The sequence below is a fragment of the Equus przewalskii genome, chromosome 5 (assembly GCF_037783145.1).
Source record: "Equus przewalskii isolate Varuska chromosome 5, EquPr2, whole genome shotgun sequence".
Taxonomy (NCBI): Eukaryota; Metazoa; Chordata; class Mammalia; order Perissodactyla; family Equidae; genus Equus; species Equus przewalskii.
In genome coordinates this window covers 18,655,330-18,680,078 of record NC_091835.1, presented here as the reverse complement: position 1 = coordinate 18,680,078, position 24,749 = coordinate 18,655,330, and the positions used below count along the sequence as shown (strand labels likewise).

At 45.9% G+C, this 24,749-nt stretch overlaps 1 protein-coding gene and 3 non-coding genes across 5 annotated transcripts; all 4 read left to right on the top strand.

The window, feature by feature from the left end:
• Positions 1-1,837: 1,837 nt before the first annotated feature.
• On the top strand, positions 1,838-11,624 carry NCL (nucleolin). Of its 2 annotated transcripts, none has more exons than XM_008526115.2 (14): positions 1,838-2,374; positions 3,501-3,617; positions 4,858-5,356; positions 5,467-5,667; positions 5,777-5,863; positions 6,043-6,184; positions 6,799-6,923; positions 7,724-7,847; positions 8,335-8,492; positions 8,972-9,095; positions 9,338-9,471; positions 10,050-10,176; positions 10,551-10,774; positions 11,147-11,624. In XM_008526115.2, exons 1-14 carry the CDS (start codon positions 2,357-2,359, stop codon positions 11,221-11,223), a joined length of 2,157 nt encoding a protein of 718 aa, XP_008524337.1. In that variant the 5' UTR covers positions 1,838-2,356; the 3' UTR covers positions 11,224-11,624. The 2 variants fall into 2 exon arrangements, with proteins under 2 accessions (XP_008524337.1, XP_070476246.1); XM_070620145.1 differs by lacking the exon at positions 1,838-2,374 and adding an exon at positions 2,918-3,092 and having other exon boundaries at positions 3,383-3,617.
• LOC139083722 (small nucleolar RNA SNORD82) lies at positions 5,901-5,970 on the top strand. The gene has a single exon (XR_011540630.1). It is a non-coding gene; the product is annotated as a small nucleolar RNA SNORD82 (small nucleolar RNA).
• On the top strand, positions 9,591-9,672 carry LOC139083725 (small nucleolar RNA SNORD20). The gene has a single exon (XR_011540632.1). It is a non-coding gene; the product is annotated as a small nucleolar RNA SNORD20 (small nucleolar RNA).
• On the top strand, positions 10,230-10,366 carry LOC139083721 (small nucleolar RNA SNORA75). Its single transcript, XR_011540629.1, has one exon. It is a non-coding gene; the product is annotated as a small nucleolar RNA SNORA75 (small nucleolar RNA).
• Positions 11,625-24,749: the final 13,125 nt, after the last annotated feature.

The following is a 24,749-nucleotide window of genomic DNA, read 5'->3' as shown; positions in this document are numbered from 1 at the left end:
TAAATACACTGAGATGATAGAGCGGGGTCTCAATTTAAATCCTAGCTCCTCCAATTCTTAGCTCTGTGACGCTGGACAAGTTAATTTACCTGTCCATGCCCCAGTTTCTGTAAAACAGTGATAACTTTTTTGTAAGAGTAAATGAATTAATATGTAAAGAACTGGCATAGCGCTCGGAACTTAGTAAGCATTATATAAGGATGAGGCGTTACTGTGGCTCTAGCCCAGACTGACTGCAAAGCAAGGCACGGGGACGTAAGCCAGGCTGGTTCTCCCCACTGCTGCTTCTACCTAAATACTTCATTCGTTCATTTAACAAATAATTGTCATCACTACTTGTGTCAGGCACAGCAGAGAACAAAGTCTGTGTTCTCCTGGCTGGGGAGGGAACAGACGGACAAGAAACAGCCCAGAAAAATGCCAGGTAGTCATAAGCACCTGCAGAGGACTCAGTTAGGGTCACGTGACAGGGCGTCTCGTTGGTACGTCTCCTTGGCGACTTGGGGCAGGCTTCTTAAGAGGTGATGCAAACTGAGATCTGAATGACAAGGAGCCAGCCATGCCATTATTTCTAGAATTCACCCCTGTCGTTTGACCGCACCCACTGCTCCTCTCTCCAGCCTCTCCCCATGAGTGCCCCAAGCTTGTTCTCTGACGAACTACTAGGAAGCACAGGGTTCTCATGCCACCATGCCTTGGCCCGCGCTGTTCTTTCTGTACCCCATGGCCCAGCAAGAGTCCCCTTGGCCCCCATCCTGGACTTCAAAATGTGAACCTCCTCAGGGGACTCTCCACAGATGGTGAGAAAGCAGGGGGCAGCCCACAGAACCGGCCCCAGCCTCCTCCCTGATGAGAGAGCCCCAGCGGGTACCTGTGGGTTTCCTATACACTCAGTCCCAGGAGTGTCCCAGTAAAAACTGCAAAATAACTTGATTGCTCACAAGAATCCCCATGGGCCCTTGTTAAAATACAAAATCCCGGGCCCCACCCAGACCTCTTCAATTAGAGTCTCCAGAGGTGATTCTGAACATCAGTTCAGTTGGGGAAATAGCGTCATAGCTGAAGGTACACTGGTTTTGTAGGCACGATTAGGTACCAGATGCGCAGGACCATCCTGGGCAGGCTCGAAGCTCGAGGAAGTGCTCTGGGTTAAGGCTTGAACACCAACTAAGTTTTGCCCTCAGTGACCCATCTGAATAACTGGCAAAAGCACAATGCAAAGACAATCTTCTGTGCCTCCGCCAACGAGCAACCTTTCCTTTGACTATGTGACCGGCTCCTGGACCATCTGGCGACACCGACTTCGCAGCCACCACATTTTAATGGGTGCTTGAGTCCCAAATAAAGAAGGAACTTCTGCTTGGCCAAGGGCCTGGCTCTGTGGTCAGCCTGACCAAGTTCCTCTCTCACCCCACAGTTATACCACCCTGTGACCGACAGAAAGATCTCTCTCGGAGGCTCTTCCCTATCTGGAGAAAGACCTAGCGCGTGAGGTCAAACGGGATGTTTGTGCACTGCTCACAGCCACTCTCACAAATGTACGCAATTGTCTTTATTAACGGCTCTCAGGAGGCAGCTTTAGGCACGTGGCCCGGGAGGGAATCACCTGCCGACAGCAGGATCTTCTGGCCCTTTGTGTTGGCGGGCGCGGCTGAGGAGGGCCCCCAACATGAACCTTGTGGTCCCTCAATTTCCGGAGGTCTCAGGCTCATCAGCAAGGAAACGGGGGCGAACTCCTCTCTCCACGGCCGCCGGGAGGCTCAGCGTGGACTGCGGGCCGGGGCCGCGCGCGGGGCCTCCGAGCAACTTCAAGGCCGCCCGAGTCGACACGACCCGAACCGAACACATTCGGGAACGAGAGACCGCGCGTATTGCCCGCCCCCGGGATCGGGCACAAGCGGCGCCAAAAACGTTCGTCCCAGGGCGCAGGCGCCGCGAGCGCGGCCCGCCGAGGCACTGCGAGCACCGCGCACGCACGGACCAATGAGCGCCGGCCTTGCACAAAGCGAGTCCCGCCCCCAAGGCGCCGCCACCGAATCCCCTCCCCCTCCCTGCCTCCTCGGCCCGCCCATTCCCGCCGGCGCCCCGCCCCGCGCCGTTCTCGGGTAGAGGCTCGCGATTGGCTCAGGGGACGGGCGCGAACTCTGATTGGCTAAAACGGAGTCACGAGGGCGCCGTCGTCGCCTTTCCAGAGGCGATTACTGGGCAAACTCAGTCTTTTGCCCCAGTCTCGAGCTCTAGCTGGCAGCCAAACGTACGCGCTCCGGGATCTTCAGTACCTGCGGCCGCCATCGACGTCGCTTAGGTGCTTCTGGGCTCATCTGCGCCACACGCTACGCCGTCCTAAGCCGCCATCATGGTGAAGCTCGCAAAGGTAAGAAGCCTTGCCCGCGCAAGCACGGACGTTAGGCCTGCTTTCTGAGGAGCGCGCGCGCGCGGCGCCGCGAGGAGGAGGGCCTGTGCGCCGTCTGAGGCGCGTTCGATGGCGCCATGCTCCGGGAAGTCTCGCGCGATTAGCGGGGAGGTCTCGCGGCTTTTGGCTCCTCGGTGGCGAGGTGAAGGGCTTCGGCAGGTGCCCGGGATGGTGGACGCGGCCGGGAAGGATTCGGGGACTGAGCGCGGGGAGGGGGCGCTGGGCCTCGGGCGGAGGGATGAGGCCAAACTCCTGCGACGGGCGCGAGCGGGGCCCCGCCTCCTGACGCACGTGCCCCGGCGCGCAGCCCGCCACGTGGGCCGCGCCGCGTGGGTCCTGCCGGCTGTGCAGGGGACCGGGCTGTGGGGCGAGGAGCGGCGGGATGGCTGTGGTCGGAGGCCCGGTGTCCTCCGGCATCGTTGCGCCGGCCGGGCGGACCCGAGTGGGTTTTAGGGGAGGCCCCGCCGCGTGCTTCTGCGCGGGGCTGTGCGCACATGGTGGCTCGCGCGGTACCCCACGTGGCCCCGCCGGGCCTGGAAGGGGCGGGGTTGTTTCCCTGGGAAAGGAAACCTTCGGAACGCCGAAGATCGTTGGGATAAGGCGCGATTTTAAAGATCCTCACCAGAATTTAATTCGGATGAGAGTGGTGGAAGGAGGTTCCAGAATTTAGCATTTTAAGGTTGATTTTCCCGCCGGGTGAAGGGCTCTTGATTATTGGCCGTTAGAATGGTTCAGTTGTAAGCTGCTAAGTATTAAATTGTGCATGTTGTAATGGTTGATTTTGGAAGTGTAGTTTTAAATATGTGTGTGCTTTATGAAGACAACGGGAAGAGGGAGGTAATTTCTTTGAAGCTGGCTTTTCCTCTTAGGGTTGATTTTTGTAAAACCCGACGGGAAAATGTGTGGGAGGTTGAGAATTCCCGTCCTAACGTGGATATCAGTCGTTTTAATGTTGATTTCGTTATTTAGCAGTATGAAAAGTGGATTCTAAGGGAGATGACCGCTTGTTAGTTTGAAGAATGACGACAAAATATTAGTGGCCTGCAGTGTTGGAGATGTGAAGTGCTAATAATTCCGTCTGTCTTAGGCTGGTAAAAATCAGGGTGACCCCAAGAAAATGGCTCCTCCCCCAAAGGAGGTAGAAGAAGAGAGTGAAGATGAGGAAATGTCAGAAGATGAAGATGATGAGAGCAGTGGAGAAGAGGTAATTATTTACAACTAAATGCAGAATTATGTTAGACTACAAAATGGGGAGTTAAACAGGTGGTATTGGATTTCTGAAAATACTGGCAAAAATAAGATGATATTCATTCATATGAGGCTTGTTGTAATGCTTCGGTGTTTCCCAGCCTCTTCGTTGACATGTGGAGATACCACAAGGGTAAGTATTTGAATGAGTTTGAGAGAAAACATCTGGAGTCTACTTTTTATTTTTATGTGCCCTCTGCGGGGCTTGATGTGTGATATGGTGTGTCAAATCATTACATTGTTTAGCCCTATATCCTAGATAAGGAAGCAGCGTGGGCAGTTTAAGTGGCAGCCCTGGGCGTTGTATTCAGGTCTGAAGTTAGCCTTACAGATTACTTTCCTTGCCTCGAAGCAGGAGTAGTTGGTCAGTACTCCTCTGCGTATGAACTTCGTAGCACTAGTCACTGTATTGTAGTTATTTCTTGGTGTGGATTGAGGGTTGCCACTTTCTCGTGTGTTAACATTGACGCTATCTAGCACTCCTGACTGTTTGCTTACTGTAAAGACAACTAATCACTGTATTTGGGCTTAGATTTTTTGTTTAGAATTTATTTAAGAAGGTTTTATTCAAGCACAATACCTGATAAAACTAGTAATAAAAAGTGGCTTTGAATGCGACTTAAGTGTAGCCAAATGTTTGCTTTTATGAAGCTAACATGCTCGCTCCTTGTATTAATTTTGCAGAGATTGCCTGTCCATCATATTTGATACTCATTTTATCTCTGGTCCTAAGAATGAGCTTTCAACGAGCTTTATACCACTGCTAGCTGGAGGAGCTATAAATGATTTAATAACACTTAACACAGAGCTTTCTACGTGCAAGGCTTGGCTTAAAGTTAGGTTTTAAAACTTTGCTTAAGGCCACACAGCAGCAGGTGGGATCCAGACAGTCTGTTTTCATAGTCCTTGTTAGGATATGCTGCTTTAAAGCTGATGCGATTGTATGAAGTATGGAGTGCAGGAATTCAGAGGTAGTTAAATGTTAAGGGTTCTTTATGCTCAATGTGTTTAACATAAAGGTCAAGACTGACTGCATAGGCGTAAAGAAGGGCGTGTGAGGGACCCCACAGTGTAATACGTTAGCACATCTGATGCATGCAGTTTTGAACCAGTGCCAGAATTTAGTGCTCATTCATGGGACCAAGGCTCTCTTTTTTGGGTTTGGAAACAGACTTTTGTTTGCTTTTATTCTTGAGGTTGTCATCCCTCAGAAAAAGGGCAAGAAGGCTACTACAACTCCAGCAAAGAAGGTGATGGTTTCCCCAACAAAAAAGGTTGCAGTTGCCACACCGGCCAAGAAAGCAGTTGTCACTCCTGGCAAAAAGGCAGCAGCTCCGCCGGCCAAGAAGACAGTTACACCAGCCAAAGCAGTAGCAACCCCTGGCAAGAAGGGAGCCACACCAGGCAAAGCATTGGTGGCAACCCCTGGTAAGAAAGGAGCAGCCACCCCAGCCAAGGGAGCAAAGAATGGCAAGAATGCCAAGAAAGAAGACAGTGATGAGGAAGATGACGACGACAGTGAAGAGGATGAGGAGGACGATGAAGATGAAGATGAGGATGAATTTGAGCCAGCAGTGATGAAAGCAGCAGCTGCTGCTGCCCCTGCCTCAGATGACGAGGATGATGAGGAGGAGGACGATGACGACGATGAAGACGATGAGGAGGAAGAGGAGGAGGAGGAGGAGGATGAAGATGGTAAGGAATTCTCTTGGTGGTTTACATTCCTTTTCCTTAAGATTTTCTTAGAACTATAGTGTTGGTTTTGGGAGAATTCTCTTGAGTTGACTAGGTGGCTTCTCTTTCAGACTCTGAAGAAGAAGCTATGGAGACCACACCAGCTAAAGGAAAGAAAACTGCGAAGGCTGTTCCTGTGAAGGCCAAGAGCACAGCTGAGGATGAAGACGACGACGGGGATGAAGACGACGAGGAGGATGAGGAGGAAGATGATGAGGATGAGGAAGATGACGAAGAGGAGGATGAGGACGACGAGGAGGAGGAAGAGGAAGGTAATCGGGCTAGGTTCTGAAGTACATTGGCAGTTGTGTTAAAAAAAGGAGGCACTTGAATATTTGTGGCTACTCATGGATGACACAGATTGTTTGAACTCTTGTTCAGAGCCTGTCAAAGAAGCACCTGGAAAACGAAAGAAGGAAATGGCCAAACAGAAAGCAGCTCCCGAAGCCAAGAAGCAGAAAGTGGAAGGTACCTTGCAGAATGGGGGGTGGGTGTGACGCCTCATAGCACAAGTGATGAACAGCAGAGGGACTTAATGCTGAAACGTGATGTCTCACTAGGACATGCTGATGTGCTGGGTGGAGGAATGTTCATGTTTGTGCCACTCTTTACAGATAGACTGGATTTGAATTCATTTTTTTGTACAGCCACAGAACCAACTACATCTTTCAATCTCTTTGTTGGAAACCTGAACTTCAGCAAATCTGCTCCTGAATTAAAAACGGGTATCAGTGACCTTTTTGCTAAAAATGATCTTGCTGTTGTGGACGTCAGAATTGGTGTGTCTAGGTAAGTGAGGGGAGTCATGCTGTAGGTATTCTGCACGTTGTTCCTGGGTCTGCTGATGCTTTTTCTCTCTTCTTAGAACCTTAGATTGCTGTGTTTAAACAGGAATATGTAAAAGTACTTTAAGATTAGACATTAACAGATTATCGTTAGGTTATCTAATTGGAAAGCCTCAAATTGGAATTTCCATAATCTATAATCTCACTTACTTTTTGATAAAGCACAAAGTAACTTTTAGTAAGTTATGAGATTTGATGCTTATTCTTAGGAGTCTCTAAAACTGTTAGACTTAGGGAGCCATAGTAGTGAGTGCTTTCAGCCAGACAGGATTCTCTTAGTGCCTAAACGGGTTCTTCTGTCAGCTCCGACTGTCAATTGTTAATGAGCCATGCAGTTCATAGAGACCTCAGGGTGAACTTGAATCAGGTCTTGGTGCTTAGGCCTCGCTCTGTAGCCGCAGCTTATAGAGCCTTTCCGTTGGTGCTGAAGGTGCTCTTTTGCTTAGTCTTTGTTTGTACTATCACGTTAGTGTTGCCAGTTGCCCAGAATACCTGTTATGTGGCTCTCGGGGTTTTTCTCCACCTATAATTTTGCCTTTTTCACCTGGTCGCCTAAAGGAAGTTTGGCTATGTGGATTTCGAATCTGCTGAAGACCTGGAAAAAGCCTTGGAACTCACCGGTTTAAAAGTCTTTGGCAATGAAATTAAACTAGAAAAACCAAAGGGAAAAGACAGTAAGAAAGGTATGTAAGGCTTTAGGTAATTGTGATATTGATAGGTAACTTGTTAATGGATATGTATCTAGTCTAATGTATACTCAGGAGCTAGTTGGCCGGGGTAAATAGTTTAACGTTATCCCTTTTGTTTCCTCATAATGTTGTGAGGATTACGTGAATTAGAATGTTAAATGTGTACAGCGGTACCTGGTATTGCTTGCTGGTCTTAAAAGTTCCAGTGTCAGGTAAGCAAGAGTAGAACTGGTTAGAAGTACCTCAATTAACGGAGAGGTCTTTCCTCTCTTTGATCCCTAATTATTCTTTTTGTATCCTTTACCTTTTCTCTTATACTTCTCATGTTGTAGAGTATGTGATTTTTTTTTTTTTTAATTTAAAAATACTGAGGGCCAGCCTGGTGGCGCAACAGTTAAGCGTACGTGTTCCGCTTTGGAGGCCCGGGGTTGGCCGGTTCGGATCCCGGGTGCGGACATGGCACCGCTTGGCAAGCCATGCTGTGGCAAGGATCCCACATAGAAAGTAGAGGAAGATGAGCCTGGATGTTAGCTCAGGGCTAATCTTCCTCAAAAAAAAAATTGAGCACCTACTGTAGGTTGAGCTCTTCCAAGTATGCAGCACATAGTTTTCTGTCATTGGGACATTAACTTGTGTTTTGCCACGGCTTTATCTCCATACTAGCAGAGTGCCTTATACATTATAGGATTTCAAATTATTTCTTGAATGGAACTTTTCCCTTGGTCAGTTTTTGTTGGTCTTTGGGAGAGGGATCTTTTAAACCATCCAGTTCATTTTGTGTGTTTTTTATGTAGATCGGGATGCCAGGACACTTTTGGCTAAAAATCTGCCTTACAAAGTTACTCAGGATGAATTAAAAGAAGTGTTTGAAGATGCTCTGGAGATCAGATTAGTCAGCAAGGATGGAAAGAGTAAAGGGTACGTTAATATGTCTACTGGAATATTAAGAGTTGCATTAAAATCAGTGCACTTTGATTTATAAAAGAAATGTTGATCCAGTTTTCCTAGGTATGTGGTTTTGGGCAAAGTAACCTTTAACCTATGCCTTAAATTTCCAAATCTGTCATGTGGGAATAGTGTATTTAATTCATGGAGTGGTTTTTAAAGTGAGCTGACAGAATCTGCCTAGCTTATGTAAATGCCTTATGAGTGATAGCTGTTACGCAGTGAGATGGGATTACCAGGAGCGGATTTCCTAGGTATTTGGCAGACTTTGTTTACAACAAAGTTTTAATTGAAAAGTGGAAGATGGCAGAAACTTAATCTTTCAGTTAGTATACACCAAAGGGTGTTTTTCTTATACTTAGACCTGAAACAAGGTCATGTTGAGAGTAAAACCTTGATGTTAAAGAATTAATATGGTTTTAAAAATCGTGTGAGTTCTTAACGTTTTTTTCTATTGCAGGATTGCTTATATTGAATTTAAAACAGAAGCTGATGCAGAGAAAACCTTGGAAGAAAAGCAGGGAACAGAGATAGATGGACGATCTATTTCCCTGTACTATACTGGAGAGAAAGGTCAAAGTCAAGACTACAGAGGTGGAAAGAATAGCACTTGGAGTGGTGAGAATTTACAGGCTCCCTTCAGGATTCTAGGATTGATAGAGAAAAATCCGTTGCATCTTTGTACTTCATAAGTTGATTAATTTGCTGTAGATCAAGCAGATTATACTTCTGTTTGTGATAGTAATTCAGTATCCTGAATAAGAGCTATATGAAATCCTTTAGCATTGGAACATAGGTAAATCTAGCTTCCTTTGTATGTACGTTTTATACTTTGAATGGCTTTAGATCATGTATGTTTCTAAATTAGAATATTGTTCTAGGAAGACATGGCTTGGTAGTCGGTTTACACATCTGAACAACAGGAAGGAAAGGAAGCTGGACATAATACATAAGTGCTCAATATGTTGAGTGACAGGTGCGATTTCACCTGCCTCAACATTGGCATATTAACTCTCCCAAGCACAGTAGTTCTTAGAAACAAGATACTGCTGTAACTGAGGTTGCAGTCAGTGTTTCACTGATCTCTTTATTTGCAGGTGAATCAAAAACTCTGGTTTTAAGCAACCTCTCCTATAATGCAACTGAAGAAACTCTTCAGGAAGTATTTGAGAAGGCAACTTTTATCAAAGTGCCCCAGAACCAAAACGGCAAATCTAAAGGGTAAAGATAATTAGTCTCTATGTTGTCAGTCATGGGCTGTGAATGTCTTGCGTAGATCTAAAAAAAGGTAAAATTGTGTGTTCCTGGTTGTTAGAATCTGCATCATTTTAGCTACACCATTCAGTATAAATAAAGAGCATCATTTAAGTCTCTGCTTGAGGAAAAAAGTCTTGGTGGCAATCAAGTATGACAGGAGACCTGTGGTTGGTAACTTATTCTAAGAATTAACTCTTCATCCTCAGGTATGCATTTATAGAATTTGCTTCATTTGAAGATGCTAAAGAAGCTTTAAATTCCTGTAATAAAAGGGAAATTGAGGGCAGAGCAATCAGGCTGGAGTTGCAAGGACCGAGGGGATCACCTAATGCAAGAAGCCGTAAGTCACTGTTCACAGGGTGCTGTGTTTGGGGGTGAGCACTGAGTGCTGGGCTTAAACTTTTTATGTCGAACCTAGAGATGAACATTTGGTATTTGTTGCTGCTGAGTGAATGATACTGGACATGATGACTATGATTATCTGAGAAATTATTGATGAAATCTCAAGAAAATTCCTCTAGATAGTCAAGTTCTGATCCAGCTGTGTCGGCTCGAAGCAGCAAATTAGCCTGATATCACTGCCCTGTATGGTGGTCTTGGCTGCCTGCTTTAGTACTGTCCCGCTTGTTTAGGTTGCTGCTTTTGTTTTCCGTGAAGGATTTGAGACAGGATTTTAACTTCTCTGGCAATCAGTGCAAACTTGAGAGGGCAGTGCTCTAAGCCCTTTGCCTTAATTAAGCACTAGTTGGCTAAGTTGCTTTTACCTACTTTTTCCCACATAGGCATTTAAAGTGAAAGGCTAGCTTCTGCTAAGATGAGTATTCTTGACCAGTACTCATCCTGGATAGTAAAGAAATGCAGCATCTGGTCATTATGAATTGTGACTTTAAAGGTACAATTTTTATTTATCTTCTCCAGAGCCATCCAAAACTCTGTTTGTCAAAGGGCTGTCTGAGGATACCACAGAAGAGACATTGAAGGAGTCGTTTGACGGCTCTATTCGTGCAAGAATAGTCACTGACCGGGAGACCGGATCCTCCAAAGGGTAAGATGCAGGAAGTGTACAGTGCCCGCTCTGTGGCACCTCCCACCTAACTTGTCTTCTCATTGAGCTCCTTTCTGTCAATTGGTGGCAGTTTATGGATTCGCACGAGAAGAAGAGACAATTCACAGAACTAGCATTATTTTGCCTTCTGTCTTCGCGGAGGTATATTCTGCTGTTTTGTGAGACATTCTGGGATTCAAGCTGTCAGTAAAACCAGTTTCAGCTTTCCATGGGGGACTGCTCACTACTGGGGAATTTCTCAGTTAAGCAAGGCTACTTTCCGTGGGATCACTACCCAGCATTTGAGGTTAACTGTGGCACTTGTTCCGTGTGTGTGTGTGCTGTATGATGGGCCCTTTCATTTGGTGTTGTAGGTTTGGTTTTGTAGACTTCAACAGTGAAGAAGACGCCAAAGCCGCCAAGGAGGCTATGGAAGATGGTGAAATTGATGGAAACAAAGTTACTTTGGACTGGGCCAAGCCTAAGGGCGAAGGTGGATTTGGGGGCCGTGGTGGAGGCAGAGGCGGCTTTGGAGGCCGAGGTGGTGGCAGAGGAGGCCGAGGTGGATTCGGCGGCAGAGGCCGGGGAGGCTTTGGAGGTAAGGACAACGAGGGGGAAACCTCAGTGTCTGCGCTGGACACTGCATGGCACGTGCACTTCATCCTGTGCAGGGCCAGGGTTCCCTGCATCAGTCCCCAAGTTGTCATTGATCACTGGGGAGGGGAGGAGGACTGGCAGCCTTGCACCCATTCTTTTTCATGAGGATTGGCCCTGAGCTAACATCTGTGCCCATCTTCCTCTATTTTGTATGTGGGACGCCTGCCACAGCATGGCTTGATGAGTGTTGTGTAGGTCCGTGCCTGGGATGTGAACTCACAAACTCTGGGCTGCCAAAGTGGAGCACACAAACTTAACCACTACACCACTGGGCTAATTCCCTTGCACCTCTCTTAATTGTTGCTTTTTGCAGGGCGAGGAGGCTTCCGAGGAGGCAGAGGAGGAGGAGGAGACCACAAGCCACAAGGAAAGAAGACGAAGTTTGAATAGTTTCTTCTGTCCCTATGTCTTTCCCTCTTCATTTGAAAGAAAGGACTCTGGGGTTTTTACTCTGTTACCTGATCACTGACAGAGCCTTCTGAGGACATTCCAAGACAGTATACAGTCCTGTGGTCTACTTGGAAAGCCGTATAGATAACATTTCAAGGGAGATACCCTGTTGGTTTTGACTGGATATTCGTATAAACTTTTTAAAGAGATGAGTGATAGAGCTAACCCTTATCTATAAGTTTTGAATTTATATTGTTTCTTCCCTTGTACAAAACCATTTTTTTCCTACGAATAGTTTTGTTTGTTTTTTTGCGTTGGGGGGGGTTGTAAAGGAAAGCAGAATGTTTTATCATGATTTTTGCTTCAGCAACTTTGGGACAAATTAAAAGTCCTAAACTCTGGTGCCAGCCTTGTACTTCCTAGAGTGTTTCTCCTGGAATATCACTGAAGGTGGAGCATGGCAAAGCCAGCCCTGCCACTCCAGGTCCACCCCACCCCTGATGGAAATGCTTGATGCCTTGGTTTCAAATATCCCAGCCACAAGTTTTGGCGAAATGGCCAATGAGGCAACGAGCTGAATTTCTGCAGCCCTGTGTGTGTTGCAACACTTGAAAGCCTTGTTGGAAGTCTGCTGTGGCTTCTGCTTGGAAAGGGCCTGAAAAAGTGCTATGCAAAGAGGGGCAGGAGCACATTGATCAGACGTCCTTAGTCGTGCAGCCAAGAGCATGGACTCTGGAATTGGCAATGACTAACGAATAAAGTTCACACTGGATGAATGGACACATGGGGGCTGGGGAGGAAATGACCAATACTATGGACAGAGTTGCTATTTTTTTTTTTTTTGTAAATCCTCCAGCAGCCTTGGGTTCAACTGACAGGCCTTTGATTTGCACTGTGGATGGTGCTCAGGCACTGTATCTGGTTTCTTAGACAATCCCTGCTTCCCCACCTCTTATAATAAAAGTTAAAGGCCACATGAGAGGTCTAGGTCAAGGGATTTTTAACATTGTGCTAGGGTTAGTTGAAAAACTGCCCCAGATGGTGCAGAGCTGAGGTTTTTGTACATTGGCAGTGAAGTCCACAAGCTTGTGGACTGTTAACTGCCTGTTATAATTAAACTAGTCAAAGTACCAAATCAAAATAAAGTGCTGGTAGAATTCTGTAAACTGAGAAGGCGTGTGAAGGATGCAGTGGGTTGTGTAGTTTTTTTCTGGTTGTGAGTTTGACTAGTGGGGCGAGGATATTTAAGCTTTGTGCATATCACCCACCACTTCATCAGGCCCATTCCAAATACTGAGGACGGTCCGTGGGACAGTTTCTCTGCTTTGAGGGGAAGATGGCCAATGAATGGTGCCACTCTGAAGAAAAACCAAGCCAGCAGAGAGGTGGCCTCTGACCAGGCAAACCTAAAAAGTGAGCCCTTGACAGCCTGTTTTTCTAGATTTAAAAGTTTGAACTAGTTGGAGCCCGTCAAGGATATGAGTTGAGTCTGTTAGCTCTTAAATTATAGCAAGGCTAAGAAGAGTTAATGACGTATGCACATCAAAGTTTATCCTTGGTGACTTCAGTGTGTCCCAAACGGCTTTGAAGAAGGCCTATGAGCTTGGTCTTGGGCTCTCCTGAGACCTGTTGAAGGCTGACTCCAGGGCATTCTCCGCCACCCCACTGCCACCTCCCAAGCGGTACCCTGCCCCGGCTGGCTGTTTTGCTCAACTTTTGGCAGACGTGGGTTAAGTAATTGTGGACTGCTGGGAATCTGCAGTGTCATAAGCCACTTGGCCGTCTAGGAACATGAATTAGGATTGCTACTAGCTCAGGCCCAGCGCAGCGTGTTCTTATTCAATACTTGATGGCTTGAAAGCCTGTGGGAGCGGGGTTTTGCTGGGTTCCCTTGCTGGAGTGGGGGAAGGCTTGAACTGACCCTGCCAGCAGCCTGGTTTCAGGAGGGCTCTTCCTGGGGTAGGGCCTGCATCACGAGACTGGATACAAGTCAGGACCTGCCATGCTCTTACACATTCACTGAGACAGCTGTGCTGCTGATATGCCCACAGTGTGCCAGGCGTTCCCCTTGGTCCCGCTGTGAACTTGCTGTGCAGCAAGAGGAGGGCACGACTCTTCCTCCTTCCGGTTAAGGGAAAGTAACAACAGTCCAGCTGTTAGTACTGGTTCCAACTAGAGGTACTGTGCCGATTACCTGTGGAATGAAGATGAGGGTGGCGGTGGATACCCTGCAGGGCCAGAGAGGACCCACTAGGGCTTGCGTTTTCGGGACTGGCCTGCTGCAAAAGTGATCTTAACCCTAGGCGTGCCAGGTGCCTGTCTCTAGTGGTTTCTTTGGTGGGTCAGGTGAGAATTTTGCAGCCATTTTAGAAAAGCAAGCAGTTCCCTTCAGCAAATGGTTGTCGGTACTTACATCGTTCTTCCAGCAGGTGGCAGCACGTCCACAAGGATGTGGAAACCTGATACGGAGATAACAAGGGGGAGACCTGAAGATTACTTCAGGCCAATGGGTTTTATCTCCAAACTCACTCTCACCTTAAGGGATAGGGCCTGGGAGTCTCCAGGAAGTCCGCTCAGCAGACTTTGAGAGATGCTGCAGAATCGCCAGAGAAGCGGGACTGGAACAGTTGGGTCCTATAACTGGAGTTTGTTGAGTGCTCATCTTGCGTCCACCCTGCGTTGTCTCGTTTATCCATGCTTGGCGCGCTAGTTATCTCCTTGTATCTCAGTCTCCTCTCAGCCTGAAAAAGTGCTTAGGCTTTTCTCCTCCAAAAAGATACTGTCCCCTGACGGTACCTCCCACCCAGCTGTTCCCTCTTACCTTCATTGCCAACTTTGAGAAGGACCACACCTCTGCCCCCCCCACTGCTTTACTCCTAGCACTGTGGCTTTGTCCCCTCACTGTTATCATGCTCCCTAAGGGTGCCCACGACCAAGGGCTGCAAACCCAGCGGTCATTTGCCAGAATGGTGCCTGACACAGGTGCTCAGTGTGACGCGTGAAGGAGCCCTGGAGAAGCTCCTTCCCCCAGCCGCAGGAGACCTGTGGTGGCGGGAGGGACTCTTCAGGCCAGGGGTTCTTCAGGACGTTTTTAAAGTTCTTAATGTTTTATGTTGCAGGTTCTTTTGGAAGTCTGGTAAAGCTTTTGAACTCTTGGGATGTTTTCAAAATCATGTTTTTAAAAAGATTACAAGGGAAACCAATTACATTGAAATGAAGGTGTTAAGATACTTAAGCACAACTTTAGCGGTAGAATTATGTATGCGTTCATTAGTGTATTAGATGTATTTACACTTAAAATACAATTCGGTTAGGGAGTTTGGTTTGGGTAATAATGGAGTGGCTTATAACAGAATAACCCTCCTGTTGATACCAATTATAAACTGGACAAAATGTAAAAATCAACTTTGGAAGGGGTCGGAGAACAGACAGACAATCCCCAATAGAGACGGGAGCAGCTACCGTCGCTGAGGAACGTAAGGCCATTGGGTGAGAGCCACGTTTAACTAGTTTTACCTGTAGAGACCCCAGTTCCTATGATTTCTCGGGCGTACAGGTTAAGCAGAAAGTGGGTCTTAGTGTACTGAGGAGTCAGGTTGGAGTCTGAGTCTGGAAATTTCCCTGAAAATGAGGGAGGCACAGAGGAGAAAGCCATAAAATTTGCATACTAAAGGCCTTCAAATTCTTGGCTGGGTCCTAAATGGTGTGCCTCTAATGGCCCAGGGGGGAGCAGCCGTGGAAGAGGGAGCTGGTTGCAGGTTCCAGCAGCTGCCTGGTGCTGGAGAGAGTTTGGAGTTCAAGTTCGGCCCAGTTAGAGGGGTTTGATGAACACTTCAAGCATTTCTCTGACGCTCTAGCAGCCACATTCCAGGCCTAAGGACTAAGCACCAGGGCTAAGAGCAACAGGCAAGAACCAAGAGACTCAACCAACATAGCGAAAGCCTGAAACGGCCCCCACATAAAGCAATCTGTCAGGAATTTGATCGCCTATGAGAACAAAATTCACCAGTGTTCAGAAGAGGACAACAGAATCCAGACTCTGCAGTGTAATATACAATGTCCAGTAAGCAACAAATGAAGTCTGAAAATGTCTACAAACAAAAAAACAACTTGAAATTTCTAGGCAAGGACTTTAATCATAAATATGTTAAAGAATCTGCAGGAAGAGATGAACATATTGAATGAAGAAATGGAGAATTTCTAGAAAGGTATGGAAACTCTAAGAAAAGAACCAAATGGAAATCCCTGTCACTGAAAAACAGCAACTAGGAGGGCTTAACAGCAGGAGAAAGGATCGGTAAACTAGATCAATAGAAACTATTGACAGAGTTCAGGACACGCTGCCCCCAAATATGACATCGTGGTCTATTGACTATTTCAAGCTGAAGGACTTCGAGCAATGGCAGGTGCAGGAAAAACTTTCCGAGCTTCCCCCGAAGCAAGTCAGAGACCCTGCGTGTGAGAGGTGCCCTCCCTGCACGCGGAGGAAAGGGACAGCCTCTCCGAAGACAGGGACCCCAAGAGGGCGTGTGAAGGAACATACCTTGCTGTTTTCCCTAGTTTACTACTCAGCTCATACCCTTTTTTGGATCCAGCACATTTTTCCACAACTCTCCACTAACATAAAGACACTCAGATTTAACTGAGTTCAGGTCTACATTTCCTTAGGAAGACTTCCCGTGTTACGTAAAACTTACATTAAATACATTTGTTTTTCTCTTGCTAGTCTGTCTTTTGTTACAGGGGCTCCAGCCAAGAACTTACAAGGGTGGAGGAAAAAGATTTTTTTCCTCCTTTATGTTATCCAAACTGAAGGTCAAAGAGAAAAATGTTTGGGGTAAAAATGACCAGATCCTCAGTGACAATAGCAAATTGTCTGATGTGTGTGTAATCGAGTCCAAGAGGGAGAAGAGAGAAGGCGTGGGGCAGAAAAAGTCTTTGAAAGATAATGGCTGAAAAATTTCTAAATTTGACATAAAATGACCCGCAGACCCAAGAAGAAAGCCACTCCTCAGCACGTCATAACTGAATTGTTGAAAAGATAAAAACGTTGAAACAGCCACACAAAAAAGACCCATTACATGCAAAGGAACATCTATAAGAATGATGACTAAATTCTCATTAGGAAAAATAAGACAATGGATGACACCTTTAAAGTGCTAAAAGAAAAACATCAGTCTAGACTTCTATTTACAAAGTAGTCTTTAAAAATGAAGGAGAGGAGCCGGCCCCGTGGCACACTGGTTAAGTTCACGTGCTCTGCTTTGCGGCCCAGCGATTGCTGGTTCGGATCCCGGGTGTGGACCTACGCACTGCTTATCAAGCCATGCTGTGGCAGGCGTCCCACATATAAAGTAGAGGAAGATGGGCATGGATGTTAGCTCAGGGCCAGTCTTCCTCAAAAAAAAAAAAAGATTAGTACAATAGATAACAAGACTGATAAGAAAAAAGTGAAAACACAAATAGCCAATATCAGGAATGAAAGAGGAAACATCACTACAGAATCTACATGTATTAAATGTAATGAGGGAATATTGTGAACAGCTCTATACCAGTAAGCTTAACAACTTAGACAAAATGAGCAGATTCTTTGAAAACACGACTTTCCAAAACTAAAACAAGAAGAAATGGAAAATCTGAATAACTAGCTTTATATCTACTGCAGATATCAAACTTATCATTTAAAACCTTCCCACAGAAAAATCCAGACCCAAATGGCTTTATGAGTGAATATTATCACGTATTTAAGGAAGAAATAACACCAATCTAACACAAACTATTTCAGAACATAGAGGAAGAGGAAACACTTTCCAATCCATTTTATGTGTGCTGATACCAAAATAGGACAAGCACCTTATAAGGGAAAAAAAGACCAATAGTCTTCATGAACATAAGCATAAAAATTGTTTTAAAATATTAGCAAATGAAATATAGAAATATATAGAAATGACGATACATCATGACCAAGTGGGGTGTATTCTCAATTCAAAGTTGATTAAGCTTTGAAAATCAATGTAATTCACGTAATAGAATTAAGGAGAAAACACAACAGTCCAAACAGAAGCAGAAAAAGCATTTGTCACGATTCAGCAATCAACATTCCTAGTAAACAAAACTCAACAAACTTTTGCAAACTGATGGAGAATGTCTACAAAAAACCGACAGCTGACATCATCCTTCACGATGAAATGTCGTTTCCCCCTAAGACGATGAACAAGGCAAGGATGTCTGCTCTCACTATGTCTACTTAACATTGTGTTGCAAGTCCAGAGCAATAAGGCAAAGAAAACAAAGAAAAAAGCACAAAGGTTGGGAAGGAAAAACTAAAACTCTTTATTCGTGTATGATATTATTGTCTATGTAGCAAAGTCATAAGGAATTTACCAAAATAACCATCACTAATAAGCAAAATTATAAAGGTTAGAAGGATATGAGATCAATATATAAAAATCAATTGTCTTTATATACAGAGCAGCAAGTAATTGGAAAGTAAAGTTTTTTAAAATTAGTATTTATAATTGCATTAAAAAACCCAAAAATACTTAGAAATAAAATTTTTTTTTTTGAGGAAGATTAGCCCTGAGCTAACTACTGCCAATCCTCCTCTTTTTGCTGAGGAAGACTGGCCCTGAGCTAACATCCGTGCCCATCTTCCTCCACTTTATATGTGGGATGCCCACTACAGCATGGTGTTTGCCAAGTGGTGCCATGTCCACACCCGGGATCTGAACTGGCAAACCTCGGGCTGCTTAGAAGCGGAACATGTGAACTTAACCACTGAGCCACCAGGCTGGCCCCTAAAAGTAAATTTAATAGAAGATGAGCAAGACACTGTGGAAAAAAATTACCTGAATAACTGGAGAGAGACACCACATTTGTAGATTGGAAAACAATATTATTAAGATGTCAATTCTCTCCAAATTTATTTGTAGATTCAACCCAATCAATTTTAGCAAACTTTTTAATAGAAATTGACAAGATGATCTTAAAATTTATATGGAAATGCAGAGGACTACAATAGCCAAAACAATCTTGAAAAAGAAATAAAGCTAGAGAACTTATACTAAATGATTTCAAGATTTATCATAGAGCTACAGTAATCAAGGCAGTGTGTTATTATCGTAAGGATAAATATATAGATCGATGAAACAGACTAGAGAGTCCAGAAATATTTCATCATATATACAGTTAATTGATTTTTTTTTTAAGATTTTATTTTTCCTTTTTCGCCTAAAGTCCCCCGGTACATAGTTGTGTATTTTTAGTTGTGGGTGTTTCTAGTCATGGCATGTGGGACGCCACCTCAGCATGGCTTGACGAGCAGTGCCATGTCCACACTCAGGATCCAAACCGGCAAAATCCTGGGCTGCCAAAGCAGAGCATTTTTGATAAAGGTACCAAGGCATGCAATGGGGGAAAAGATAGTCTTCTCAACAAGTAGTGCTTAGAAAACTAGATATTCATATGAAAAAACAATGAACTTCAACTTTTTTTGTATGTGTGAGGAAGATTGGCCCTGAGCTAACATCTGTTGCCAATCTTCCTCTTTTTGCTTGAGGAAGATTGCCACTGAGTTAACATCTGTGTCAAGCTTCCTCCATTTTGTATGTGGGATGCAGCCACAGCATGGCTCGATGAGCACTGTGTAGGTCTGAACCCGAGATCTGAACCCGAGAACCCTGGGCTGCCAGAGTGGAGCATGTGAACTCAACCACTGCACCACCAGGCCAGCCCTGGAACCTCGATTTTTAATTCCCATTATGTACAAAAATTAATTCGAGATGGACCACAGACCTAAATACAGAACCTAAAACTATAAAGCTTCTGGAAGAAAAGAAAGGAGACTGGCTCCATGACTTAAGGTTAAGGGCAGGGAAAGATTTCTTAGGACATAAAAGGCGTTAACTATAAATGGAAAAAAATGATAAACTGGACTTCACCAAAATTAAAACGTCTGCTCATCAGAAGACATTGTTAAGAAGAAGACAAGGCAAGCCAAGGGTTGGGAAAAAATATTTACAATATGTAACATTTAAATATTTAAATCCTTTCTGATAAAAGGTTTGTGCCTATAATATATAAAGGATTACAATCCATAATAAAAAGACAACCCGATAAAAAGACTAAAATCTCGAACAGACGCTTTATAAAAGAAGGTATCTGGACAGGGAAAAGATGCTCAACATCACTGGTCGTCAGAGAAATACAATTTAAAACTACACTGAGGGGCCGGCCCTGTGGCCGAGTGGTTAAGTTCGTGCTCCGCTTCAGCAGCCCGGGGTTTCACTGGTTCAAATCCTGGGCGTGGACATAGCACTGCTCGTCAAGCCATGCTGAGGCGGCATCCCACATGCCACAGCTAGAAGGACCCACAACTTAGAATATACAACTATGTACCAGGGGGCTTTGGGAGAAAAAGGAAAAATAAAATCTTTAAAAAAACAAAAACAAAACTACACTGAGATACTACTATATACCCACAAGCATGGCTGAAATTAAAACCACTGACAACGCCAACGGCTGTCAAGGATATAGAGCAGCTGGAACTCATGTATTGCTGGTAGAATGTAAGAGTGATAGCAGCCATTTAAATCAGTGTTTGACCGTTTGTTATAAAGTTAAACATACATCTACTCTGACAGTTTATAATAGCGTAAAGGTAAACATGGACCTACCCTCTAACTTGTCAATTCCGCTCCTAAGTGTTTACTCAAGAGAAATTAAAACATAATATGTCCACAAAAAGATGTGTATAAAAATGTTTATGGCAGCTTTTTTCGTAGTTGCCAAAACCTGGAAACAACTCCAATGTCCATGCAGAGGAGAACGGATGAAGAGGCTGTGGCCTATTAACGCGATGAAGCTACTCAGCAATAAGAAGGAACAAACCGCCTGTTTACGCAACAGCATGGACGACTGCAAAGTATTACATAGACTGACAGAAGGCAGAATTAGCAAGCAGCACTAATCCCTCATCACAGAAATCACAACAGGGGCTGACCTGGTGGGGCAGTGGTTAAGTTCGCACGTTCCGCTTCGGCGGCCCAGGGTTCGCTGGTTCGGATCCTGGGTGTGGACATGGCACCGCTTGGCACGCCATGCTGTGGCAGGCATCCCACATATAAAGCAGAGGAAGATGGGCATGGATGTTAGCTCAGGGCCAGTCTTCCTGAGCAAAAAGAGGAGGATTTGCGGCAGATGTTAGCTCAGGGCTAATCTTCCTCCAAAAAAAAAAGAAAAAAAAAAGAAAATCACTTCAGTGGTTGCCTCTTGAGGGTGGAGTGGAACAGAATGGAAAGGTGCTCAAGGAAATTTCTGGGGGGATGGAAATAGTCTATATCTTAATTGGGGTGGTGATTACAGATGTATGCAATTGTCAAAACTCATAAAACTGTACATATGATTTGTGTTTTATTGAATGTAAATTGTACATTAACTTAAAAAATATGTAAGTCATTAACTTTATCAGAAGCAGGTCTCTCAATCATTGCATTTGAAAGTCACTGTTGTGACTTTTAGAAATGCTGACAAAACGTCTTTCAGAGATTTTGGAGAAATCCTTATTCCCCGTGCACATCTGTGTAAAAAGCATCGAGTGATGACGACATGGGAAGCTTTCTTTATCCCTAAGGTTGCAAAGTCAGCTTTGCAGGAGGTCCATCTGGTCAGAGAATGAAGCTTTTCTTTCCAGGCAAACTTTTATTTGGCAAAAAAACTTTTTACCACTTCCAAAATGTCGTAACACCCTTTGTAGTTTACAAAGGCGACTCACAAAGTAGGAATCCTTCTACAGCGCCGGCATGCCCATGGGTGCCTACGTGGAGAGGGGTCCACGCTCGAGGAGAATGCAAGGCTGCTGTTTCTTCAACCACCTGTTTCAAAATGTTAAAAGAAATGTCTTCTGTTCTAGAACACATCACCCCATTTGACAAAGGAACTGCTCCCAATGTTTTCTTCTGATCCAATCTGACAAGTAGCTCGGTAATTTCTGTGCACAGGCCTTGCGCTCTCTCCTGTCTCCCTGACAGCGTGAGAGGTTTTTCTTCGGCTCTCTGGTAAGCGGTTTTAGAGGATGCTTCCATAAAAGCTTATTGTGAAAAAGCAAAGCCAAAGGTTGGACGTGTTCCAGCCTTTTTGAGTTGAGCTTTCCTTACACAAACCCCTGCATCTTTAGTTGCATTTTCAGCAGGGACAGACGTGCCATGTCCTTTTAGTTTTGCTGGTTTCATTCTTCCATTCCCAAGAATTTTTCAGCACAAAAAACACTGCGGCTTTTGTGTCTGTCGTGTTCATTATTCAAAGTGAAACTGGATAACAGTCTTTATCATCCTTTCCTTCAATATTACAACTGTAACGGGATTTCTTTCGGTGACTGTGAAGGTCTTTTGATGTGTCAACGTGGTGAGGTGACAGGTGCTTCGGTAAAACACTGACCTACGTGTGGCTGAGAAGGTGTTTTGCAGATGTCGTGAAAGTCCATAGGGAGTTGATTTTAAGTAAAGGAGATTGTCCTAGACAATCTGGGTGGGTCTGATTCAAACAGTTGAAGGATATAAGAGCAGAGCAGAGGATTCCAGAAAGAAGAAGCTTTGCCTGTGTATTTCAGCTCCTGTCAGAGAGTTCCAGCCTGCGCTTCCTGGCTGTCTGCCCCACGCATTTTGGACTTGCCAGCCCCACAATCACGAAAGCCAACTTTTTACAATAAACCTCTTGATATATACAGCCGATCCTCATTATTCGTGGATTTTTGTATTTGCAAATTCAACTACTTGCTAAAATGTTTTTGTAACCCCCAAATCAGTCGTCGTGGTCATGGCTTTCATGGTCATTCAGGACACGGGCAGAGTGGCAAAGAATTTGAGTCATCCAACGTGTACATTCCTAGCTGGGGTCACACAAGGTGACACTCCGCTTCCTTGCTTCAGCTCACACTGTAAACAAGTAACCTTCTTTTGCAGTCTATTTAGTGCAATGGTCTTAGCATTTTTGTCCTCTTTGTTGGTGATTTCACTGTTCAAAATGGCCCCCAAGCATAATGCTGAAGTGCTGTCTAGTGCGCCCAAGTGCAAGGAGGCTGTGATGTGCCTTCCGGAGAAAATGCGTGAGTTAGGTAAGCTTCGTTCAGGCCTGAGTCACAGTGCTGTTAGGGAGAGTTCAGTGTTAATGAGTCAATATATATATTAAATCAGGAGTCTTTAAACAGAAACACACATAACACAAGCTTACATATATTGATTGGTGGATGAAATTGTGGCCAGAGTCTTGTGAGAACCCAGCCCTGTATTTCTCTGAGGAGCAATGCTTCGTAGGCACGATCCAGTGTTGGCGGCAATTTGAGGGACCATAATGACCTCAGATAAGGAGAATTGACTGTATCTCCTGCTGGTTGTGTTTCTCTGGCCAAAACTCTGGCTGACAGTGTGTCAAAGTCACAGAACGGCTAATATCACTGTGGTTTGTTGCCTACATTTACAGTCAGAGGAAACTTAAGGGTTGGTGAAAATGAAGATGTAGGTTTTATCCTACGACCCCCTGAATTCGTGGACCCCAGGTTAAGGCCGCATCTGAAGACTGGCAGAGGATCATGATGAAACACCGCTGCCACTGTGGCCGTCAGGCGGCGGCTGGAAGCAGCAAGGCTCCCACAGACTGAAAGAAGCCAGTGAGGCCCCAGTGCGGGAGGAGGCTGGAGCGGGGCTGTGTGCTCTGCTGCCAGCCGAGGGCACTAACGAGGGTGGTGGCCTGATACGTCCCCGAGGCTGCTCCATCCGGAAGAACAACGGTTGCTTACAGGTGTTGAGGAGGAGTGGCCGTCTGCAAGGAGAGGAGTTTGGCCCCCGTAGCTCCGAGGTCCCTCCTTGTGCTGAGCCCCAGAAGACACGGCTGGTGTCACCAAGGGTCAGACTCTCCTTCAGTTCTCCCCATCTATTGTTCTACCCGTGGTTTTAAACCTCCTCCTGTCTGGACAAACTCGCCTTTTGTCTTTTTGTTAAATTAACCAATGAGCCCTGGTTTACTGGATCTGGGAGGATCCTCTGGCTGTCCATTCACACACACAGACCCACTACACCATTCCAGAAAATGAGATTGGTCTGCCCGGCCAGGTTCATTACAAAGCTGGGCTGATAATCCCAATGACAGAATCACACCGTCCTGTCCCAGCCACCGCGCCAACTGCCCTTCAGCTTCAGGTCCTGGGGACATGAGGACTTGCTCCTGTCATCATCCTCAGGCCACGGGGCTGGGCCTTGGTCCTTCTTGACTGGGCTCACGTTTTACCTCCAGTCGTTGGCACTTCCTTAAGCACTGACGCCACAGTATCGCCCTCTGCTGGAGGTCTTATTGTTTCCATTTGGTCCATGAGAACTGAGCTCTGCAGGGTAACTTGACCAGCACAGTGTTTCTCCCAGGCTGACCTGACCCCATCTTACCTTACCCACTCTCACATTCCAGCTTGGCCAGACCCTTTGCCTCAACATCTCCACTGCGCTGGGTGAGGAGGTGGCCCTGCTTCTGGCCCCGGCTTTGTGGTGTTCCATCCCTGAGTGATCTGGCCCCAATCCCTGGGGTGAGGTGGGGGATTTGCACATTTTTTCCAGAACCCCTGATTCCCACCTCAGGCTCACGGCTGGGGAAATTCTGGGGACCAACCCGTCCTTCCCCACTGCATCAGAGCACATTTTCACACTCCCTTTCCAACACCACAAGGACGCATGTCCCATGACACGTGGCTTGGGAATTATTAGATGGAAACCTTTAGATATGACTCCCCCGTCCTGAAGTGGACCTATTTGTCTTCAGGGACCTCCTCCATGATCTGATCTCCTTTTTGGAGCCTTTTGGTGCCTTGTCAACATCTTGGCGTCTGCCGGTGAGTCTGGGGAAATCTCAGAAGGATCTGGGTGCGCTTCATGTCTTGGCAGCTACAGTGTTGCTTTGAGAGTGTGAGGACAACCAAGGACTCTCTCTAGAAAAATCCACAAATCCATATACATGGAACCTTGCAGGCAACTTCAAGGGGCTCATGGGCCTCCTAGCCTTTCTCTCAGTCGCGTCCTCTGTGTCAAGCATCACTGGGTGAGGCAAAGTAAAGACCAGACAGGGAGGATTCCAGCCCTCTTTTTAAGTGCTCCAAGGCCACGGCGCTTGTGAGTCTAGGGGCAGAGTCCTGGCCATGGAGAAGGTCATGGAGCATGTCGGGTCATAGCAGACCCCACCAGGGAATATACGAACAGAACTGGGGACGGGTTCTGTGCCTGCCTGGGAATCAGCCAAACTGTGAAGGTAGGGGGACGGCCCTCAGACTGCCAAGGTTCCCCAGACCCCTGACACCAGCTGCGGTGAATTTAGCCACCTGTACAGTTTGACGGACCGGTGCTCACAGGACTGCCCTCGCTTCAGGCACCGGCTGCAAGTTCAGGGGTCCCCAGGACCCCCTTTACTTTAGACCAGCTGGTCACAAATTGGGGGGCCCTCGCGACCACCCTCAGGTTTGATGATTTGCTGGAGTGACTCACAGAACCCCC